The 20,362-nt window shown below is 46.5% G+C and overlaps 1 protein-coding gene across 1 annotated transcript in view; it reads left to right on the forward strand.

Moving 5' to 3' along the window:
* grin3bb (glutamate receptor, ionotropic, N-methyl-D-aspartate 3Bb) overlaps positions 1–20,362 on the forward strand; it is an 87,477-nt gene that overhangs the window by 39,626 nt on the left and 27,489 nt on the right. The window contains exon 3 of the mRNA XM_070860857.1: positions 5,945–6,992. Coding sequence (XP_070716958.1) covers positions 5,945–6,992 — 1,048 coding nt within the window. The remainder of the gene's footprint in view (positions 1–5,944; positions 6,993–20,362) is intronic.

The raw sequence follows: 20,362 nt of genomic DNA on the forward strand, positions 1-20,362 counted from the left end.
CTGCCTCCCAATGGATGGTCGCTGTCAAGCTCCCACACACAGATTTCCTGACCCTGCCACTGATAGTAGGGGTGGGCGATTCAGCAGCTGGTGCAGGAGATGGAGGAGCACCTCCCAAGCCCGTGAGCTCCACCACCTAGAAGGACAAGGGCAGCAGGTGCATGGGAACACCATCACCTCCCAAGGCACATATTGCCTTTCCTTCATCGTCACTGGGTCAAGTCCTGGAACTCCCCACCTAAAAGCATTATGGGAGCACTTTCACGAAGCGGACTGCAGCGGTTCAAGAAGGCGGCCCACCACCACCTCCTCAAGCGCAACTAGAGATGTGGAATCAATGCTGACCTTGCCAGTGATGTCCACATCCTGAGAATGAATTTTTAAAAATAACACCATCCCAAACTGCCCCATCTCTGCACTTAGATGATGGTTGCGGGAGATCCACGAGTTCAAACTATTTTACTTTTCCAGCTATTACCAGTGAGGAGCCATCAGTTGCACAGTGAGAAGAGGGAGATTTCTACCCTTTGTTGCTCATAGCAACTGTAATGTATTTGCTTCATGGGTTCTTTGTTTAAGAATTCATAGCAATGTATTGTTATTAAGAACGAGTTGATTTATTAACAAAGGTTTAACAATCACACTACACATTACCAGTTCATCCACAAGGCTCGCAACTGCATACCTCATTGTGGATGACCTCGACTCAACTGACTGGGGTTTTATTGAGTCTTGTGAACATCTCACTAATCCACTCACAATACAACAGCTCTACAACTATTTAAGAGAGAACTTTAAATCAAGTGCCCCCTTTTAGTAAGGGTACTAGAACCCACAAATATCCAAATCAACTGGGAACCTTGCAAAATCAAATTAAAATTCTGTTTCCGGGGGTGATGATGCACTCCAGTCCCTCCGGTGCCCACCTCTCGTGGAAGGCTGCGAGCATACCGGTGGACACCGTGTGCTCCATCTCCAGGGACACCCCGGTGCGAACGTAACCGCGGAAGAGAGGCAGGCAGTCGGCTGAACAATCCCACAACAGCTCTACAAACCATACATTGCAACACCATTTACAATTCACCGTTTCACTACAAATAAACAGAGGAAGTTGTCCCTATTGTTGCAGTTTTGTGTTTTCCTCTGTTCCTGCTGTGCACTGTTTAAAATTCCCCCATCCTACACACCCTTCCTCCTGCATGTATTCCTACTGTATTGACATCAAGACTCAGCACTGCATTTTCCTACTCTCTCTTGCCCTTTTTACCGGACCCCAAAATGGTAGAACTCCTCAGCTCCTTCAGTCTTCCCTTCCTGCTGCAATCTGCCGGCTTTTAAACACCAAGCCTGGTGCCACCGAGTCACTATTTCTCGATTTAGAATCTTGAACTTTCAGCACTGAGAGAGGGCACATGAGCCCCCGTGCCAATGCTGGTCCTGGCTCAACACTGGAGTTACCCTAATCCCGTCACCCTACTCTTTCACTGTATCCTTTAATATTTTCCCTTCTCAAATGTTTATCTTCTTCCCTCTTAAATGCTCAGCTGGCTTGGCTGCAATATCCATCCAGCTGTTACCTTGTTTCCTCTCTTGATCTTTTCAGCTTTCTGAGTCTCTTGCACTGGGACCTTGGCCCTTCCCCTGGGGTTTCAATATTATTTAAAAAAATATATATTTGAAATGTAAATTAATTTTTTAGCATTTGTGTTTCTGAGAGCGGTTGGCGGTTTCAGTTCCCACCCCACTGTCATGAAGGCATTTATTCTCGCAGGGGCTTGGGACCCACGGGCACAGGTTGGCCTCCAGTAGCTTACCCATGTGGCCATTCTTCCTGTGCATATTCCAGACCGCGAGTGCCAGTGGGATATTCTTCCACGTGAGACGCCACAGCTGAGAATTTTGGATTTGAAATGTGATAAATGACCTTCCATACTCCCAGATCTGAACTGATTGTGAGATGTGATGGTGTGGATCAGGCAGCCCAGGGAGGCAGTGGAAGTGGAGAGTATTGGCAATTTTAAGAGGATGATGGATAGATTTTTGACTGACCAGGTTAATGAAGGGTATCAGAGGTAAATTCAGATCAGAAATCTGCAACTTTTGGGACTGGTCAAGTAGATGGAGATGGTCATTTCCTAGTTTTGTATTGCCCTATTTCTAAAGAGATTGAGATGAATTGGTGGATGGGGGATTGGAATTTAGTTTAAGTACACCTAGTGATATGACATGAGCTTGATTGATTTAGGGAGTCTGGGAGAAATTTTCCATGAAATTGGCTACAGTTTTTATCCCCTTTGATTACACCTTCTCCTCCCCCCCCCCCCCCAGTAATTAGCTTCCACTAGTTATTCAGGAGGGCAGTTGTGATTATATTCTTATGACATCACTAACAAACACACACACACACACAAGCTGGCTCCAACAGTCATCATGTGACTATATCACATGACCTTTTATTATCTACATCATTACCACAGTAGTCTACTAGGTGGAGCAGTAATCCACTAGAGGGATCTCTATATTATACTTCTCCCTCCTCAATGAAGAAGTAATTATAATAAAATAATCATCATACATAACTTGCATGATTATACACAACAAAACAATTCAAACTTAACCATTGGTTTTCTGTTTTGCTCTTGAACAGAACTTTCCAAACTTGTTTTAGGACTTAGACTCATTCTAGGCTGAGCCTGAGGAGAGTTTTACTCCAAGGGTAACCCTTGATCTACATTTGGACTCTCTCTATAACTTCAGACTGTTTGTCTGCCTGACTCAGACTCGGACTTAAATTCTGATTTTCTCTAGGACTTGTTTCTAGTATATCTGATGTAGGATTTGCTACTGGCACTCAACTTGTTAACAAGACTACCTGAGTCATCAGAAATAATCGAATCATTCCAACTTTCAACTCCTTTCACATCTGTAGGTAAATTATGATCAATGTGAATGAACCTAACCATTCCATGATCAAACATCTTGACCAAATATGTGTGAGGACCACATATCTTCATTACTCTTCCTGGTAACCACTTTAACCATTTATGGTGATGGTTCTTCACTCACTCCTTCTGATTCAATTTCACACGTCTCTCTCTTACTCTACCTCTGATTCTCTTTCTGTCTTAATTGTTTCTCTTCTACTGCCTGTGCCAGGTTTGGCTTTAACAAGAACCTGGTTTGTGGCTGTTGTTTGAGAAACAACTCTGCTGATGTTCTACTAGTAGTTGTATGAGGAGTATTATGATAAGTAATTAGAAAATTTGCCAAATGGTGGTCTAACGACAACTGCCATTTCCTTGGATTTGGATCCAACATTTGCTTGATGAGGGCACATTTTACAATTTGTACTGTGTGCTCTGCTGCACCATTTGTAGCAGGGTGGTACGATGGAATCTTGGTATATTTCACACTGTTTCTGCTCGTGAACTGTGCAAATTCTTCTGAACAAAATTGCGGCCCATTATCGGACACAATTTCTTTCCTTTTGGGTGAAACTTGTGATGTGGATGGCAACCTTGACATAGCATCAGCATTACCATCTGACTTAGGTACAACAACAATGGGTGTAGCCCAATTACTTAGATCTACCCTAGAGATAATGTTCTCAATTTCTAGTCTTTTGAGTTCTTGCTCAACTTTTTCCTTGAGTGCGTATGGTACAGGACGTGGCTTGCAGGAAACTGGTCTAGCGTCCTTCTGCACTCTAATGCCTTGAAGCCTTGGACTGCCTGTTTCGCCATACACCTTCGGATACTGCTTGATGACTTCGTCTTTCGATGCAAATCTCGTTTCAACACACAAAATTTCATTCCAATCCAGCTTCAGTGATCCAAACCAATTTCTACCTATCAAGGCAGGCTTGTCTCCTGCCACTACTATGAAAGGCAAGCTCTGAAACTGATCCTTGTATTTTACCACAGGGATTTTCTCTCCTGAGTAGCCTCACAGCTCTATCTTCGATTTATCCAGTGAAAAATCACGCAACTTGTCAAGATATAGCAATTCCGGTACCACGCTCACGGATGCTCCAGTGTCGATTTCCATGGGTATCCTGGTTCCTGTAACATTTACTTGGATGATGATACTTTGCGAATGGTTGTTCGATACCCTCGTGCTCCTGATGACGTATATCTCCAGAACCTCCTCACCCTGTTGCTTCTCTTCAATGCTATGTAGTGTCTGGCGAATTCTATTTAGTATTGAACATCAGTTTACTCTTCCGTTGGCTTGCCTTCGCAAGATGCCCTGTTTTCTTGCAGAAGAAACACTCTGCCTTCTCATATGGACAACTTTGAGCAAGATGAAGTCCCAGACACCAATAGCACAACTTTAATGCTGTCTGACAAGCTAAATCAAAAATCAAGTTAGGGGTTGTCAACAATTTTCTTCTGATTGCTTCATTTTGCATCCCACAAATAAAGCTGTCACGCAATGCTTGGTCCAGAAAGTTTCTGAAATGACAGTGAATGGATAGCTTCTTTAAAGCCACAATGTACTCACTGATACTCTCGTCAATGAATTGATTCCGTGTTCCAAAACGATAACTTTCAGCAGTTTCCAGGGACTCAGGATAGTAATGCTAAATCTCTGTCAGTGGCGTGTGCTTCGGCTTGATGGGAACAAGCAATTTTTCAGGGTTTCATACAACTCGGGGCCTGCTTCAGTCAAGAAAATAGCTCGTTTTCTTTCTAACACCACCCTGTTACAGTTTTCATCGTCGGGGACTTTGACGATAATATTTGTGGTGAAAAACATTTCTAGCCGCTCCACATATACTCCGAAAGTCTCTCAGTGGCGATGGAAATCACCTCAGCACCCTATTATTCCCCATAGGCGCGGACATCTAGACTCTGACAGTTCAGCAAAGTGTGCTTGTAATTTACCTTGGATTTTTAGCTGTTCTGCAAAACAAAGAACCTCGCAAAGTCACCCTGTCGGTTGGCAGGAACATCCACCAACATAAACTTCAGCTAGGGAATCTGATTATCCTATAACGTTCGCAAAATGTGATAGATTCTTACGACATCACTAACAAATACGCACGCAAGATGGCTCCAACAGTCATCATATGACTATGTCACATGATCCTTTTATTATCTACAGCAGTAGTTGCATTACCACAGTAGTCCACTAGGGGAAGCTCTATATTACAGCAGTACATCAAGTTATATGTCTAAACGATAGGATGAGCATCGATGGGTCTGGTGGTCTTTTCTCACACTTCTTTTTGTGCGTTCATATGTATTATGTTTAGATTACTTAAAACTTGGTAATAATCACAATGTAAAGCGTTGCCTGTCACCACTCCTGCCTCAGCCCATCTACTGGTGAAACCTTCATCCATGCTTTTGTTACTTCCACATTTTAATACTCTCCTGGCTGGTCTCCACTTTTCCACCCTCCGTAAATGTTAGCTCATCCAAAACTCTGCTGCCTGTATCCCAACTCACAGCAAGTTCTGTTCACCCATCACCCCTGTGCTCGCTGATTGACATTGGCTTCCGGTCGAGCAATGCTTCAAATTTAAAATTCTTATCCTTGTGTTCAAATTCATCTTAGCCTCGCGCCTCCCTATCTCTGTAACCTCCCCCAGCTCTACAACCCTCTGAGAACTCTGCATTCCTCCAACTCCAGCCTTTTGTGCTTCCCCCAATTTCCTTTGCTCCACCATTGCTGGCCGTGCCTTCAGCTGTTTGGGCCCTAAGCTCTGGAATTCCCTCCCTAAACCCCTCCCTCCTCCTTTTAAGATGTTCCTTAAAACCTATCTCTTTGACCAAGGTTTTGGTCACCTGTCCTAATATCTTTTTATGGGGCTTAGTGTTTTGTATGATAACGCGCCTCGTGACGTTTTACTATGTTAAAGGCGCTATATAAAGGCAGGTTGTTGTTGCCATTAAGCAAGGTTTTTTTTCCACTTTCTCTCCCCATCCCTCCCCCCCAGGTTTTTGGCAAACACATCATTTGATGGGGTGACGGGTTACATCCACGTACAGGAGACATCTCACATTCGCAGCGACCACCGTTACCATATCTGGAACCTGCGGCAGGACCCATTGGGAAAACCCACCTGGGTCAGAGTCGGCAAATGGAACCGACAGAAAATCGAGATTGAACAAGGTATATGGCCCAACAGAATCCACAGTGAAATGAACGAGGAGAGCAGCTCGTCTCACTCCAAGCTCCGGGTCGTCACGTTGATAGAGCTGCCCTTTGTTTTCACCAGGGAGGTTGACCGTGATGGCAGTTGTCCAGCAGGCCGCCTGTGCTTGGACCCTCACACCAAAGACCCCGCTGAGCTGGCACGGCTGTTTGAGGAGCTGAACGATGAAAACGGATCAGTGCCAACAGAGTACAAGAAATGTTGCTATGGTTACTGCATGGACCTCCTGGAGCAGCTGTCGGACGACCTCGGTTTTGACTTTGACCTGTACATTGTTGGAGATGGGAAGTATGGTGCCTGGAAAAATGGCGGATGGACCGGGTTGGTGGGTGATCTCCTCAGCGGAGCTGCTCACATGGCCGTCACGTCCTTTAGCATCAATTCAGCGCGCAGCAGGGTGATAGATTTCACCAGTCCCTTCTACTCCACCAGTTTAGGCATCCTTGTGAGGTCAAAGGATACAGCAGCGCCCATTGGTGCTTTTATGTGGCCATTACACTGGTCAATGTGGGTTGGGATTTTCGTGGCTCTCCACCTCACGGCCTTGTTTCTCACACTTTACGAGTGGAATAGTCCTTTCGGAATGACCCCCAATGGAAGAAACAGAATTAAAGTGTTCTCATATTCCTCGGCTCTTAACTTGTGTTATGCAATCCTCTTTGGAAGGACGGTTTCCAGTAAGATCCCTAAATGTTGGACTGGGCGTTTCTTAATGAACCTCTGGGCGATCTTCTGCCTCCTTGTTTTATCCAGTTATACAGCTAACCTGGCGGCTGTTATGGTCGGAGAGAAAACCTTTGAACAACTTTCTGGGATTCACGATGACAAGGTAAGAAGGTTTCAGAACATTATATTTGAAAGGCAAATGGAAATACATTCAATGATGTAATTCCAGAGACTTTGAGAGGACATCAAATAGATGTCCATAAAATTAAAATGGCGATAGCATGATTAGTCCACGTTCCTGTCTCCCAAATCACAGGCCAGACATTAAGAGGGAGGTTTGATAGTTTAAAATGTTATTTTAAGTGTACTGTAAAAGTTTCCAAGGGCGCTCCTTGCTCCATGCTGTGTTAGTTGAACTTGGTCTGGGTGGCAGTCGGGCTTCTAGCCTCAGTGCTCTGGACTAGGGTGGAGAAACGTCGATCTATCTGAGCTCCTGCTGCAGATCACTATCCAGTGACCTCTGCTGTGAACGTGTGGACATTGGGTGAAATAGGACCTAGACTCCCCCACCTCCCCAACATCTTTGGTCAAACAGTGACCTCTGCTGATTTGCTGGACAGCCAGTAGAAACAGGAAACCCTGGATGATTACCCATCCTTACCCAGGGGCGACCTGTAGCCCTCTCCACTCCTAGCTCAGCTCAGTACAGACCAGGGCTGGAAATTGGGATCTTCATGTTCTGCTTACGTCAGTACTACACCCGTCTGGACATTTATCTGTTGAGCTGCCATGGGAGCTGGCTATTTGCAATTTCACTGGACTCACCAGCCAATTCTTACTAATGTTAGAAAGTTGTTTACTGAAATGTCGGATTATGTCCCCGTCAGTAGAAACCCAATCCATTAATATTTGCAAATGCTTCTCAGAGTCTGAACTGAGCCCTGATTTACATCATGAACATTAATTTTAGAGGAAATCTATTTATCATCCCAGAGAGTTGGAGCACAGAGCCCATTATTTAAATTAACAGAGTTACCACAGGGAGAACGGTTTCTTTTCACCTTTTGTCAAAAACACTGTCATTTGATTTGTGAACTGCTGCTATCTGAGGATGAAGAAAGGCTTTACTTGGCTTCTTGTATGTTGTCTGGGAGTTAAAGTTTGCAGCGTAGCGCCTGTTTTCAGGTGCTACCCGACCTCCTAAGGCCCCAAAATGGGAAGAGGAAGTAGCCTGCCATATTGGGTAAGGACAAACGAGGCATCCTTTACCCACGCCTCAAGCAGGCGTTAGACCCTTTATATATGCAAATAAGGGGCCTAATGCCTGCTTCCGATCCCCACGCTAACATTGGCAGCACTGAGGCAACCCCGATCCCTCCCTGACCCCAGTGACAAGTCCATAGCCCTGATCCCTCTCCGGCCCTCGGCTACAAGTCCACAGTCCCCTGATCCCTCCCTGACCCTGGCTACAAGTCCACAGCTCCCCGACCCCAGTGACATGTCCACAGCCCCCCAATCCCTCTCTGACCCTGGCTACAAGTCCACAGCCCCCCAATCCCTCTCTGACCCTGGCTACAAGTCCACAGCCCCCCGATCCCTCTCTGACCCCGGCTACAAGTCCACAGCCCCCCAATCCCTCTCTGACCCCGGCTACAAGTCCACAGCCCCCCAATCCCTCTCTGACCCTGGCTACAAGTCCACAGCCCCCCGATCCCTCTCTGACCCCGGCTACAAGTCCACAGCCCCCCAATCCCTCTCTGACCCCGGCTACAAGTCCACAGCCCCCCAATCCCTCTCTGACCCTGGCTACAAGTCCACAGCCCCCCAATCCCTCTCTGACCCTGGCTACAAGTCCACAGCCCCCCAATCCCCCTCTGACCCCGGCTACAAGTCCACAACCCCCCGATCCCTCTCTGACCCTGGCTACAAATCCACAACCCCCCAATCCCTCTCTGACCCCGGCTACAAGTCCACAACCCCCCGATCCCTCTCTGACCCCGGCTACAAGTCCACAGCCCCCCGATCCCTCTCTGACCCCGGCTACAAGTCCACAACCCCCCGATCCCTCTCTGACCCTGGCTACAAATCCACAACCCCCCAATCCCTCTCTGACCCCGGCTACAAGTCCACAACCCCCCGATCCCTCTCTGACCCCGGCTACAAGTCCACAGCCCCCGATCCCTCTCTGACCCTGGCTACAAGTCCACAACCCCCCGATCCCTCTCTGACCCCGGCTACAAGTCCACAGCCCCCCAATCCCCCTCTGACCCTGGCTACAAGTTCACAGCCCCCCAATCCCTCTCTGACCCTGGCTACAAGTCCACAGCCCCCCAATCCCTCTCTGACCCTGGCTACAAGTCCACAGCCCCCCGATCCCTCTCTGACCCCGGCTACAAGTCCACAACCCCCCGATCCCTCTCTGACCCTAGCTACAAGTCCACAACCCACCGATCCCTCTCTGACCCCGGCTACAAGTCCACAGCCCCCCGATCCCTCTCTGACCCCGGCTACAAGTCCACAGCCCCCCGATCCCTCTCTGACCCCGGCTACAAGTCCACAACCCCCCGATCCCTCTCTGACCCCGGCTACAAGTCCACAACCCCCCGATCCCTCTCTGACCCCGGCTACAAGTCCACAGCCCCCCGATCCCTCTCTGACCCCGGCTACAAGTCCACAGCCCCCCGATCCCTCTCTGACCCCGGCTACAAGTCCACAACCCCCCGATCCCTCTCTGACCCTGGCTACAAGTCCACAACCCCCCGATCCCTCTCTGACCCTGGCTACAAGTCCACAGCCCCCCAATCCCTCTCTGACCCCGGCTACAAGTCCACAAACCCCCGATCCCTCTCTGACCCCGGCTACAAGTCCACAGCCCCCCGATCCCTCTCTGACCCTGGCTACAAGTCCACAGCCCCCCGATCCCTCTCTGACCCTGGCTACAAGTCCACAACCCCCCGATCCCTCTCTGACCCCGGCTACAAGTCCACAGCCCCCCGATCCCTCTCTGATCCCGGCTACAAGTCCACAAACCCCCGATCCCTCTCTGACCCCGGCTACAAGTCCACAGCCCCCCGATCCCTCTCTGACCCTGGCTACAAGTCCACAGCCCCCCGATCCCTCTCTGACCCTGGCTACAAGTCCACAACCCCCCGATCCCTCTCTGACCCCGGCTACAAGTCCACAGCCCCCCGATCCCTCTCTGATCCCGGCTACAAGTCCACAGCCCCCCAATCCCTCTCTGACCCCGGCTACAAGTCCACAACCCCCCGATCCCTCTCCGACTCCAGCTACAAGTCCACAGCCCCCCGATCCCTCTCTGACCCCGGCGACAACAGTTCTGAGGCCCTGATACCTCCCCGACTCCCGCTATATGTCCACAGCCCCGATCCCTCTCCGACTCCTGTGACAACATGTCCGAGGCCCTCCGATCCCACTCCAACCCCTGCGACAAGTCTAAAGACTGCCAATCCCTCTCCGACCCCATAACAATAGGCCCGATGCCCCCAATCCCCCTCCGACTCCACAACAACAAGTAAAAAGACCCGACTACTTACCTGTGGGCTGCTGCACTACCAAACTTGGAGCATGTGCCTTGTCCTGCCACTCCTGAAGCACTGCTTTCATTGTAATGAGGTCCGAGTCCCAATATCTGGGGCTCCTTGGTCCTCCCCATTTGTGCACAAGGTAATAACCCTGCACTTAGGGGCGTTCCTGAATTTAACACCCATTATTTTTACAATTTTGTCTGTTCCTCTCCCCCAGGTGTAAGCCGCACCGTTATGCTACCAACTGTATAGACGGTGAGCGAGTTAGGAGCAGAGGGGAAGTCGGGGCAACTTTTTCACCCAATGGATAATCAAGTTGTAGAATAGATACCAGGAAAGGGATTGAAGTGGATTAATATAAATGGGGTTACAAGACAATTCGGTGTTTCTGGAGAGAGATGGGATTGAGAGGTATGTGGAAAAGGTGGCTAGGTGGGGTTGAGATCAACCAAAAAAGGATGGGCTTGTTGGCTCTAATATACTTCTTATATTTCTAGTTTCCCTGATCTTCTCTGCTTTTTCCAGCCCTGCCCTGCACTACAGCCATTAGCCCTTCACCTTTTTTATTGAGAATCCAAGGTGAGGGGCCAAGGTTCACAGTGCAGGACTTGCAGGTTAAAAAGAGTAGGAGAGAAGAGAAGCAAAATCAGGAAGTAGTGATGAAGTGATGCTATGTTTGTATTTTAAAATCCTGTCGATTGGAGGAGGCAGGGCGGGCTGAGGGTGTTGGGGCATTCCAGACTGTTGAGGTCATGGGAAAGAATGAGTTAGTGTAGAAAATGGTGCAATTTCCTTGATTTCAACACAGTGAGAATTCGAGGAGGAGAAAGTGTGTGTAGGATGGGCTTTTTGGAGCTTGGGATGAATAAGAGAGGGAAGTTCAGAGTAGCATCAATGTAATAGGTATGATGGGAAGAGGTCATTGGAGTTGAGTGTAAACATCGGCATAGACCATTTGGGTCGAATGATCTGTGTCCGTGCTGTAGATTCTATGTATGTAAAGGTGTTGATGGGGGTAAAAGTTGTAGAGGGATCACCTATCAAATGACAGGCTTGGTCTTGTATCCTTTCCAGGAGTGTGAGAAATGGGTTAGAAGGGTCTTCCCAAATGTTGATTTAAGTTTTATGGCGAATTGAGTTATTGAGGGGACGTTTGCATTAGAAAAAGGAAACCGAGCTTCTTGAAGGCAGCTCCTCAATGTAAAAGATGTGCGCTTCCTCAATCAAAAAATATATCTAACCCCTTGACTAGAAATAGTCTGCAATGTTGCTGAGCTCCTCCAACCAATCTAAAGTTAGAGACAGTGAGACAATCACTTGAGGGTACGAGTGCTGTGGTGTAATTGTAGAACGTCTTGCTGTGTTGAGCAGGCTGTTGGCTTCAAGGTTCTGCACTGAAGATCAATGCTAGTTAAAGTTATCTCCATGTATCTGTCTGTCTTTATTCTGTGGAGGAATGGGAACTCCTGGAGCTGAAGGTTTCACTGCACCAGCACGATAAGATTAATGACATCTGTGCACAGTGCCAACATCCCATTGTGTGGGCCCGGTAGAATTATTTGCTGAGTGTCAGCTCCCATTTCTTGAGTGCCTCCCTTCCTCGATATGAATTCATTTATCAATGACTAAACATTTTTATCTCCATTTTATGAGGCAAGCAATTTCCACGCTAAGCTATCTTGTGCTTAACAATCCTTTCTCATTCCGTAGAAACCAAAAATGTAATCACAATTATAGATTTAGCTGTATATTAATTGGAAGCTATAAAATAATTTTTTTTGTGATAAATTTTTTTCGAAAAACAAATTGATCTGCAGTAATATTGCTCATGGATTGTACCCAGGGCAGCAGTGCGATCAATATTGGGATAGATTTGCAGATAGAGTAGCAGGATGAAAATCTTGCAAACATTTAAGAAGCAATTGGATGCCACAATGGAGGAACTTTAGGGTCTTTCTGGATTAAGGAACTCAACTGGGCCTTATTAGCTTGTGATCTTGTGAATTCTACAGCATGTAACATCTGCTGCTAGGGTGGAGCTCTATGCAATCTGACCTGTCCCTTCAACACCACAGGAACAAATTACTCTTGGCACATCCTGAGGTTCATCAGAGACCAACGACGTTCATTTCTCTGTGAGTTCCTCCCGATTTTCCAGTGTAATTTTGAAGAAGATCCATGGAAAGGATCGGGAGGATTCCGCAGATGTTTGACCCCTAACTGTTTACCAGTTGTGGGTGATCTATATATTATAGAAACATAGAAAATAGGTGCAGGAGCAGGCCATTCAGCCCTTCTAGCCTACACCGCCATTCAATGAGTTCATGGCTGAACATGCAACTTCAGTACCCCCTTCCTGCTTTCACGCCATACCCCTTGATCCCCCGAGTAGTAAGGACTTCATTTAACTCCCTTTTGAATATATTTAGTGAATTGGCCTCAACTACTTTCTGTGGTAGAGAATTCCACAGGTTCACCACTCTCTGGGTGAAGAAGTTTCTCCTTATCTCGGTCCTAAATGGCTTACCCCTTATCCTTAGACTGTGACCCCTGGTTCTGGACTTCCCCAACATTGGGAACATTCTTCCTGCATCCAACCTGTCCAAACCCGTCAGAATTTTAAACATTTCTATGAGGTCCCCTCTCACTCTTCTGAACTCCAGTGAATACAAGCCCAGTTGATCCAGTCTTTCTTGATAGGTCAGTCCCACCATCCCGGGAATCAGTCTGGTGAATCTTCGCTGCACTCCCTCAATAGCAAGAATGTCCTTCCTCAAGTTAGGAGACCAAAACTGTACACAATACTCCAGGTGTGGCCTCACCAAGGCCCTGTACAACTGTAGCAACACCTCCCTGCCCCTGTACTCAAATCCCCTCGCTATGAAGGCCAACATGCCATTTGCTTTCTTAACCGCCTGCTGTACCTGCATGCCAACCTTCAATGACTGATGTACCATGACACCCAGGTCTCGTTGCACCTTCCCTTTTCCTAATCTGTCACCATTCAGATAATAGTCTGTCTCTCTGTTTTTACCACCAGAGTGGATAACCTCACATTTATCCACATTATACTTCATCTGCCACGCATTTGCCCACTCACCTAACCTATCCAAGTCACTCTGCAGCCTCATAGCATCCTCCTCGCAGCTCACACTGCCACCCAACTTAGTGTCATCCGCAAATTTGGAGATACTACATTTAATCCCCTCGTCTAAATCATTAATGTACAATGTAAACAGCTTGGGCCCCAGCACAGAACCCTGCGGTACCCCACTAGTCACTGCCTGCCATTCCGAAAAGTACCCATTTACTCCTACTCTTTGCTTCCTGTCTGACAACCAGTTCTCAATCCACGTCAGCACACTACCCCCAATCCCATGTGCTTTAACTTTGCACATTAATCTCCTGTGTGGGACCTTGTCGAAAGCCTTCTGAAAGTCCAAATATACCACATCAACTGGTACTCCTTTGTCCACTTTATTGGAAACATCCTCAAAAAATTCCAGAAAATTTGTCAAGCATGATCTCCCTTTCACAAATCCATGCTGACTTGGACCTATCATGTCACCATTTTCCAAATGCGCTGCTATGACATCCTTAATAATTGATTCCATCATTTTACCCACTACTGAGGTCAGGCTGACCGGTCTATAATTCCCTGCTTTCTCTCTCCCTCCTTTTTTAAAAAAGGTTACATTGGCTACCCTCCACTCGATAGGAACTGATCCAGAGTCAATGGAATGTTGGAAAATGACTGTCAATGCATCCGCTATTTCCACGGCCACCTCCTTAAGTACTCTGGGATGCAGTCCATCGGACCCTGGGGATTTATCGGCCTTCAATCCCATCAATTTCCCCAACACAATTTCCCGACTAATAAAGATTTCCCTCAGTTCCTCCTCCTTACTAGACCCTCTGACCCCTTTTATATCCGGAAGGTTGTTTGTGTCCTCCTTAGTGAATACTGAACCAAAGTACTTGTTCAATTGGTCTGCCATTTCTTTGTTCCCCGTTATGACTTCCCCTGATTCTGACTGCAGGGGACCTACGTTTGTCTTTACTAACCTTTTTCTCTTTACATACCTATAGAAACTTTTGCAATCCGCCTTAATGTTCCCTGCAAGCTTCTTCTCGTACTCCATTTTCCCTGCCCTAATCAAACCCTTTGTCCTCCTCTGCTGAGTTCTAAATTTCTCCCAGTCCCCAGGTTCGTTGCTATTTCTGGCCAATTTGTATGCCATTTCCTTGGCTTTAATACTATCCCTGATTTCCCTAGATAGCCACGGTTGAGCCACCTTCCCTTTTTTATTTTTACGCCAGACAGGAATGTACAATTGTTGTAATTCATCCATGCGATCTCTAAATGTCTGCCATTGCCCATCCACAGTCAACCCCTTAAGTATCATTAGCCAATCTATCTTAGCCAATTCATGCCTCATACCTTCAAAGTTACCCTTCTTTAAGTTCTGGACCATGGTCTCTGAATTAACTGTTTCATTCTCCATCCTAATGCAGAATTCCACCATATTATGGTCACTCTTCCCCAAGGGGCCTCGCACAATGAGATTGCTAATTAATCCTCTCTCATTACACAACACCCAGTCTAAGATGGCCTCCCCCCTAGTTGGTTCCTCGACATATTGGTCTAGAAAACCATCCCTTATGCACTCCAGGAAATCCTCCTCCACCGTATTGCTTCCAGTTTGGCTAGCCCAATCTATGTGCATATTAAAGTCACCCATTATAACTGCTGCACCTTTATTGCATGCACTCCTAATTTCCTGTTTGATGCCCTCCCCAACATCACTACTACTGTTTGGAGGTCTGTACACAACTCCCACTAACGATTTTTGCCCTTTAGTGTTCTGCAGCTCTACCCATATAGATTCCACATCATCCAAGCTAATGTCTTTCCTAACTATTGCATTAATCTCCTCTTTAACCAGCAATGCTACCCCACCTCCTTTTCCTTTTATTCTATCCTTCCTGAATGTTGAATACCCCTGGATGTTGAGTTCCCAGCCCTGATCATCCTGGAGCCACATCTCTGTAATCCCAATCACATCATATTTGTTAACATCTATTTGCACAGTTAATTCATCCACCTTATTGCGGATACTCCTTGCATTAAGACACAAAGCCTTCAGGCTTGCTTTTTTAACACCCTTTGTCCTTTTAGAATTTTGCTGTACAGTGGCCCTTTTTGTTCTTTGCCTTGGGTTTCTCTGCCCTCCACTTTTCCTCATCTCCTTTCTGTCTTTTGCTTTTGCCTCATTTTTGTCTCCCTCTGTCTCCCTGCATAGGTTCCCATCCCCCTGCAATATTAGTTTAACTCCTCCCCAACAGCACTAGCAAACACTCCCCCTAGGACATTGGTTCCGGTCCTGCCCAGGTGCAGACCGTCTGGTTTGTACTGGTCCCACCTTCCCCAGAACCGGTTCCAATGCCCCAAGAATTTGAATCCCTCCCTGCTGCACCACTGCTCAAGCCATGTATTCATCTGCGCTATCCTGCGATTCCTACTCTGACTAGCACGTGGCACTGGTAGCAATCCCGAGATTACTACTTTTGAGGTCCTACTTTTTAATTATAGAACATCTAGTGTATGTTTTTTGTCCATCCCATATCCTCCATCACTCTTTGGGCATCACATATTGCTCTGATTCTCAGCCCGCACCTCCTTTGTCAGTGGCCTGCTGGGAGAGTGGAATTGGGAAATTCTAAAAGGTCAAAGAGTGTTAAAAAAACAAGCCTGAAGGCTGTATGTCTCAATGCAAGGAGCATTTGTAATAAGGTGGATGAATTAACTGCACAGATAGCTGTTAATGGATATGATATAATCGGGATTACGGAGACATGGCTCCAGGGTGACCAAGGCTGGGAACTCAACATTCAGGGGTATTCAATATTCAGGAAGGATAGACAGAAAGGAAAGGAAGGTGGGGTAGTGTTGCTGGTTAAAGAGGAGATTAATGCAATAGTAAGGAAGGATAGCTAAGATGATGTGGAATCTGTATGGGTAGAGCTGCGGAATACCAAAGGGCAGAAAACGCTAGTGGGAGTTGTGTACAGACCACCAAACAGTAGCAGTGAGGTTGGGGATGGCATCAAACAGGAAATTAGGGATGCATGCAATAAAGGTACAGCAGTTATCATGGGTGACTTTATTCTACATATAGATTAGGCTAACCAAACTGGTAGCAATATGGTGGAGGAGGATTTCCTGGAGTGTATAAAGGATGGTTTTCTAGACCAATATGTCGAGGAACCAACTAGAGAGCTGGCCATCCTAGACTGGGTGTTGTGTAATGAGAGAGGATTAATTAGCAATCTTGTTGTGCAAGGCCCCTTGGGGAAGAGTGACCATAACATGGTAGAATTCTTCATTAAGATGGAGAGTGACACAGTTAACTCAGAGACTAGGATCCTGAGCTTAAAGAAAGGTAACTTCGATGGTATGAGACATGAATTGGCTAGGATAGACTGGCGAATAATACTTAAAGGGTTGACAGTGGATAGGCAATGACAGACATTTAAAGATCACATGGATGAACTTCAACAATTGCACATCCCTGTCTGGTGTAAAAATAAAACAGGGAAGGTGGCTCAACCGTGGCTAACAAGGGAAATTAGGGATAGTGTTAAAACCAAGGAAGAGGCATATAAATTGGCCAGAAAAAGCAGTAAACCTGAGGATTGGGAGAAATTTAGAATTCAGCAGAGGAGGACAAAGGGTTTAATTATGAGGGGGAAAATAGAGTATGAGAGTAAGTTTGCAGGAAACATAAAAACTGACTGCAAAAGCTTCTATAGATATGTGAAGAGAAAACAATTAGTGAAGACAAATGTAGGTCCCTTGCATTCAGAATCGAGTGAATTTATAATGGGGAACAAAGAAATGGCAGACCAATTGAACAAATACTTTGGTTCTGTCTTCACGAAGGAAGACACAAATAACTTTCCGGAAATACTAGGGGTCCGAGGGTCTAGCGAGAAGGAGGAACTGAAGGAAATCCTTTTATTCAGGAAATTGTGTTCGGGAAATTGATGGGATTGAAGGCAGATAAATCCCTAGGGGTTGATAGTCTGCATTCCAGAGTACTTAAGGAAGTGGCCCTAGAAATAGTGGATGCATTGGTGGTCATTTTCCAACATTCTATAGACTCTGGATCGGTTCCTATGGATTGGAGGGTAGCTAATGTAACCCCACTTTTTAAAAAAGGAGGGAGAGAGAAAACAGGGAACTATAGACTGGTTGGCCTGACATCAGTAGTGGGGTAAATGTTGGAATCAATTATTAAAGATGTAATAGCAGTGCATTTGGAAAGCAGTGACAGGATCGGTCCAAGTCAGCATGGATTTATGAAAGGGAAATCATGCTTGACAAATCTTCTAGAATTTTTTGAGGATGTAACTAGTAGAGTGGACAAGGGAGAACCAGTGGATGTGGCGTGTTTGGACTTTCAAAAGGCTTTTGACAAGGTCCCACATGAGATTAGCGTGCAAAATTAAAGCACGTGGTATTGGGGGTAATGTATTGACGGGGATAGAGAACTGGTTGGCAGACAGGAAGCAAAGAGTAGGAATAAACGGGTCCTTTTCAGAATGGCAGGCAGTGACTAGTGGGGTACCGCAAGGTTCAGTGCTGGGCCCCCAGCTATTTACAATATACATTAATGATTTGGACGAAGGAATTGATTGTAATATCTCCAAGTTTGCAGATGACACTAAGCTGGGTAGCAGTGTGAGCTGTGAAGAGGATGCTAAGAGACTGCAGAATGACTTGGACAGGTTAGGTGAATGGGCAAATGCATGGCAGATGCAGTATAATGTGGATAAATGAGGGGTTATCCACTGTACCAAAAACAGGAAGGCAGAATATTATTTGAATGGTGACAGATTAGGAAAAAGGGAGATGAAACGAGACCTGGGTGTCATGGTAGATCAGTCATTGAAAGTTGGCATGCAGGTACAGCAAGCGGTGAAGAAGGCAAATGGCAAGTTGGCCTTCATAGCAAGAGGATTTGAGTATAGGAGCAGGGAGGTCTTACTGCAGTTGTACAGGGCCTTGGTGAAGCCACACCTTGAATATTGTGTACAGTTTTGGTCTCCTAATCTGAGGAAGGACATTCTTGCTATTGAGGGAGTGCAGCGAAGGTTCACCTGACTGATTCCCGGGATGGCAGGACTGACATATGAAGAAAGACTGGATCGACTAGGCTTATATTCACTGGAACTTAGAAGAATGAGAGTGGATCTCATAGAAACATATAACATTCTGATGGGATTGGACAGGTTAGATGCAGGAAGAATGTTCCCGATGTTGGGGACGTCCAGAACCAGGGGTCACAGTCTAAGGATAAGGGATAAGCCATTTAGGACCGAGATGAGGAAAAACTTCTTCACTCAGAATTGTGAACCTGTGGAGATCTCTACCACAGAAAGTTGTGAGGCCAATTCGTTAGATATATTCAAAAGAGAGTTAGATGTGGCCTTTACGGCTAAAGGGATCAAGAGGTATGGAGAGAAAGCAGGAATGGGGTACTGAAATTGCATGATCAGCCATGATCATATGGAATGCTGGTGCAGGATCGAAGGGCTGAATGGCCTACTCCTGCACCTATTTTCTATGTTATCCTACTATTTACTCACTTTCCAGAAATCAATCAAAAACATGTGTTTCACTCTCTTTGCAAACGTCTCTTCCACACGGCTTTCTAAATTCTTTTACTGCACATGCGCTCCCCTTCCCCCACTTTTACACCACAGCATTCCCACCTCATGGGAACAGCATGACCTCTGACTGCTGCGAGAAGCACCACGGAACAGTAATTTCAACTATGCCTACCCCCTCCACCTTTCCAGTCATTGAAGTCTTCACCATTTCTGAGATTTTGAACATTGGCAAGGCTTTGTTCTATCACTACCTTGTCTCCTTCAACATCCACATCTGCCTGCCCACCTAACCCACTCAACATCCCTGTACCAAATGCCCTGTAGTTCCCTCACTGGTACATTCTCTAATTCCCAATCCCTCCTCCACTGGCCATTCACCCACCACAACACCCCTTCTGCTGCCAACTTTCTCAACAGATGCTTTGGGTGTGCCTTTTGATACCATCACCCCCTCATCGTCACTCCCAGTCTCTCAGCCTCCCCATTACCCTGGTAGGGCACCCATCTCCAAACCCTCCAGTCCAAAGGTCACAGACTGCAGTGCACTTGGTGCATGACTGGTCAGGCTATCCACTGTCAGATCTGATGTGACCATCTGAAGAAGTCCCATGTCTTCCTCTCCAACTATCCCAGGTTAAGGATGATCTGAGAATCCTCTCTGTGCCCAACTGACTCCTCTGACGTCAAATCCTCACCTACATGCAAAAAATGAGGGTCTTACAGACTTCCTCCAACTCAAAGAGACTACCTCAATGACCATCACCTCTTCATCCTCAATCTCCTCCTTCCTCATACCCTCCCAACCTCTGCCCAACCAAGTCCAGACATTACGGGGCCGATATTCAGATGCACCAGAAAGCTGACGTACCTATGCGCTATTAACTGGTGCTCACCACTGGAACTCTTGGTGCGGTGAGTAGATCCATTTTCAGGACTTTGTGAATTTTTTTGAGCCGTAGAATCAAAGCCAGGCTGACTGGCTGAAAATGGGTTGGTTGGGCTGTCTGCCGCTGTCAATCAACATGGCGGGGGATCGACGGATGGAGCTGAAAATGGATAGGTAAGTATTTATTTAATTTTAATTCAGCGGTGCATCTACTTGGGCGGGATGGGGAACAGGCTGAAAAATACCCGACCTGAATTTAGATTGGGTCGGCCTGTTGACCCCAGAGCGGCAGCCATTCGATTTTTAGAAATGGCCGCTGCAAACGGGCATCAGCGGGTCTCTCTCAGACCCTGAATTTCGGTCCCTATATCTCTCTGCAATTTCTACCTCATGGTCTTCTAGATTTTCTCAAGTTGAACATTAACA

Source organism: Pristiophorus japonicus, chromosome 18, assembly GCF_044704955.1.
Source record: "Pristiophorus japonicus isolate sPriJap1 chromosome 18, sPriJap1.hap1, whole genome shotgun sequence".
In the NCBI taxonomy this organism is placed as follows: Eukaryota; Metazoa; Chordata; class Chondrichthyes; family Pristiophoridae; genus Pristiophorus; species Pristiophorus japonicus.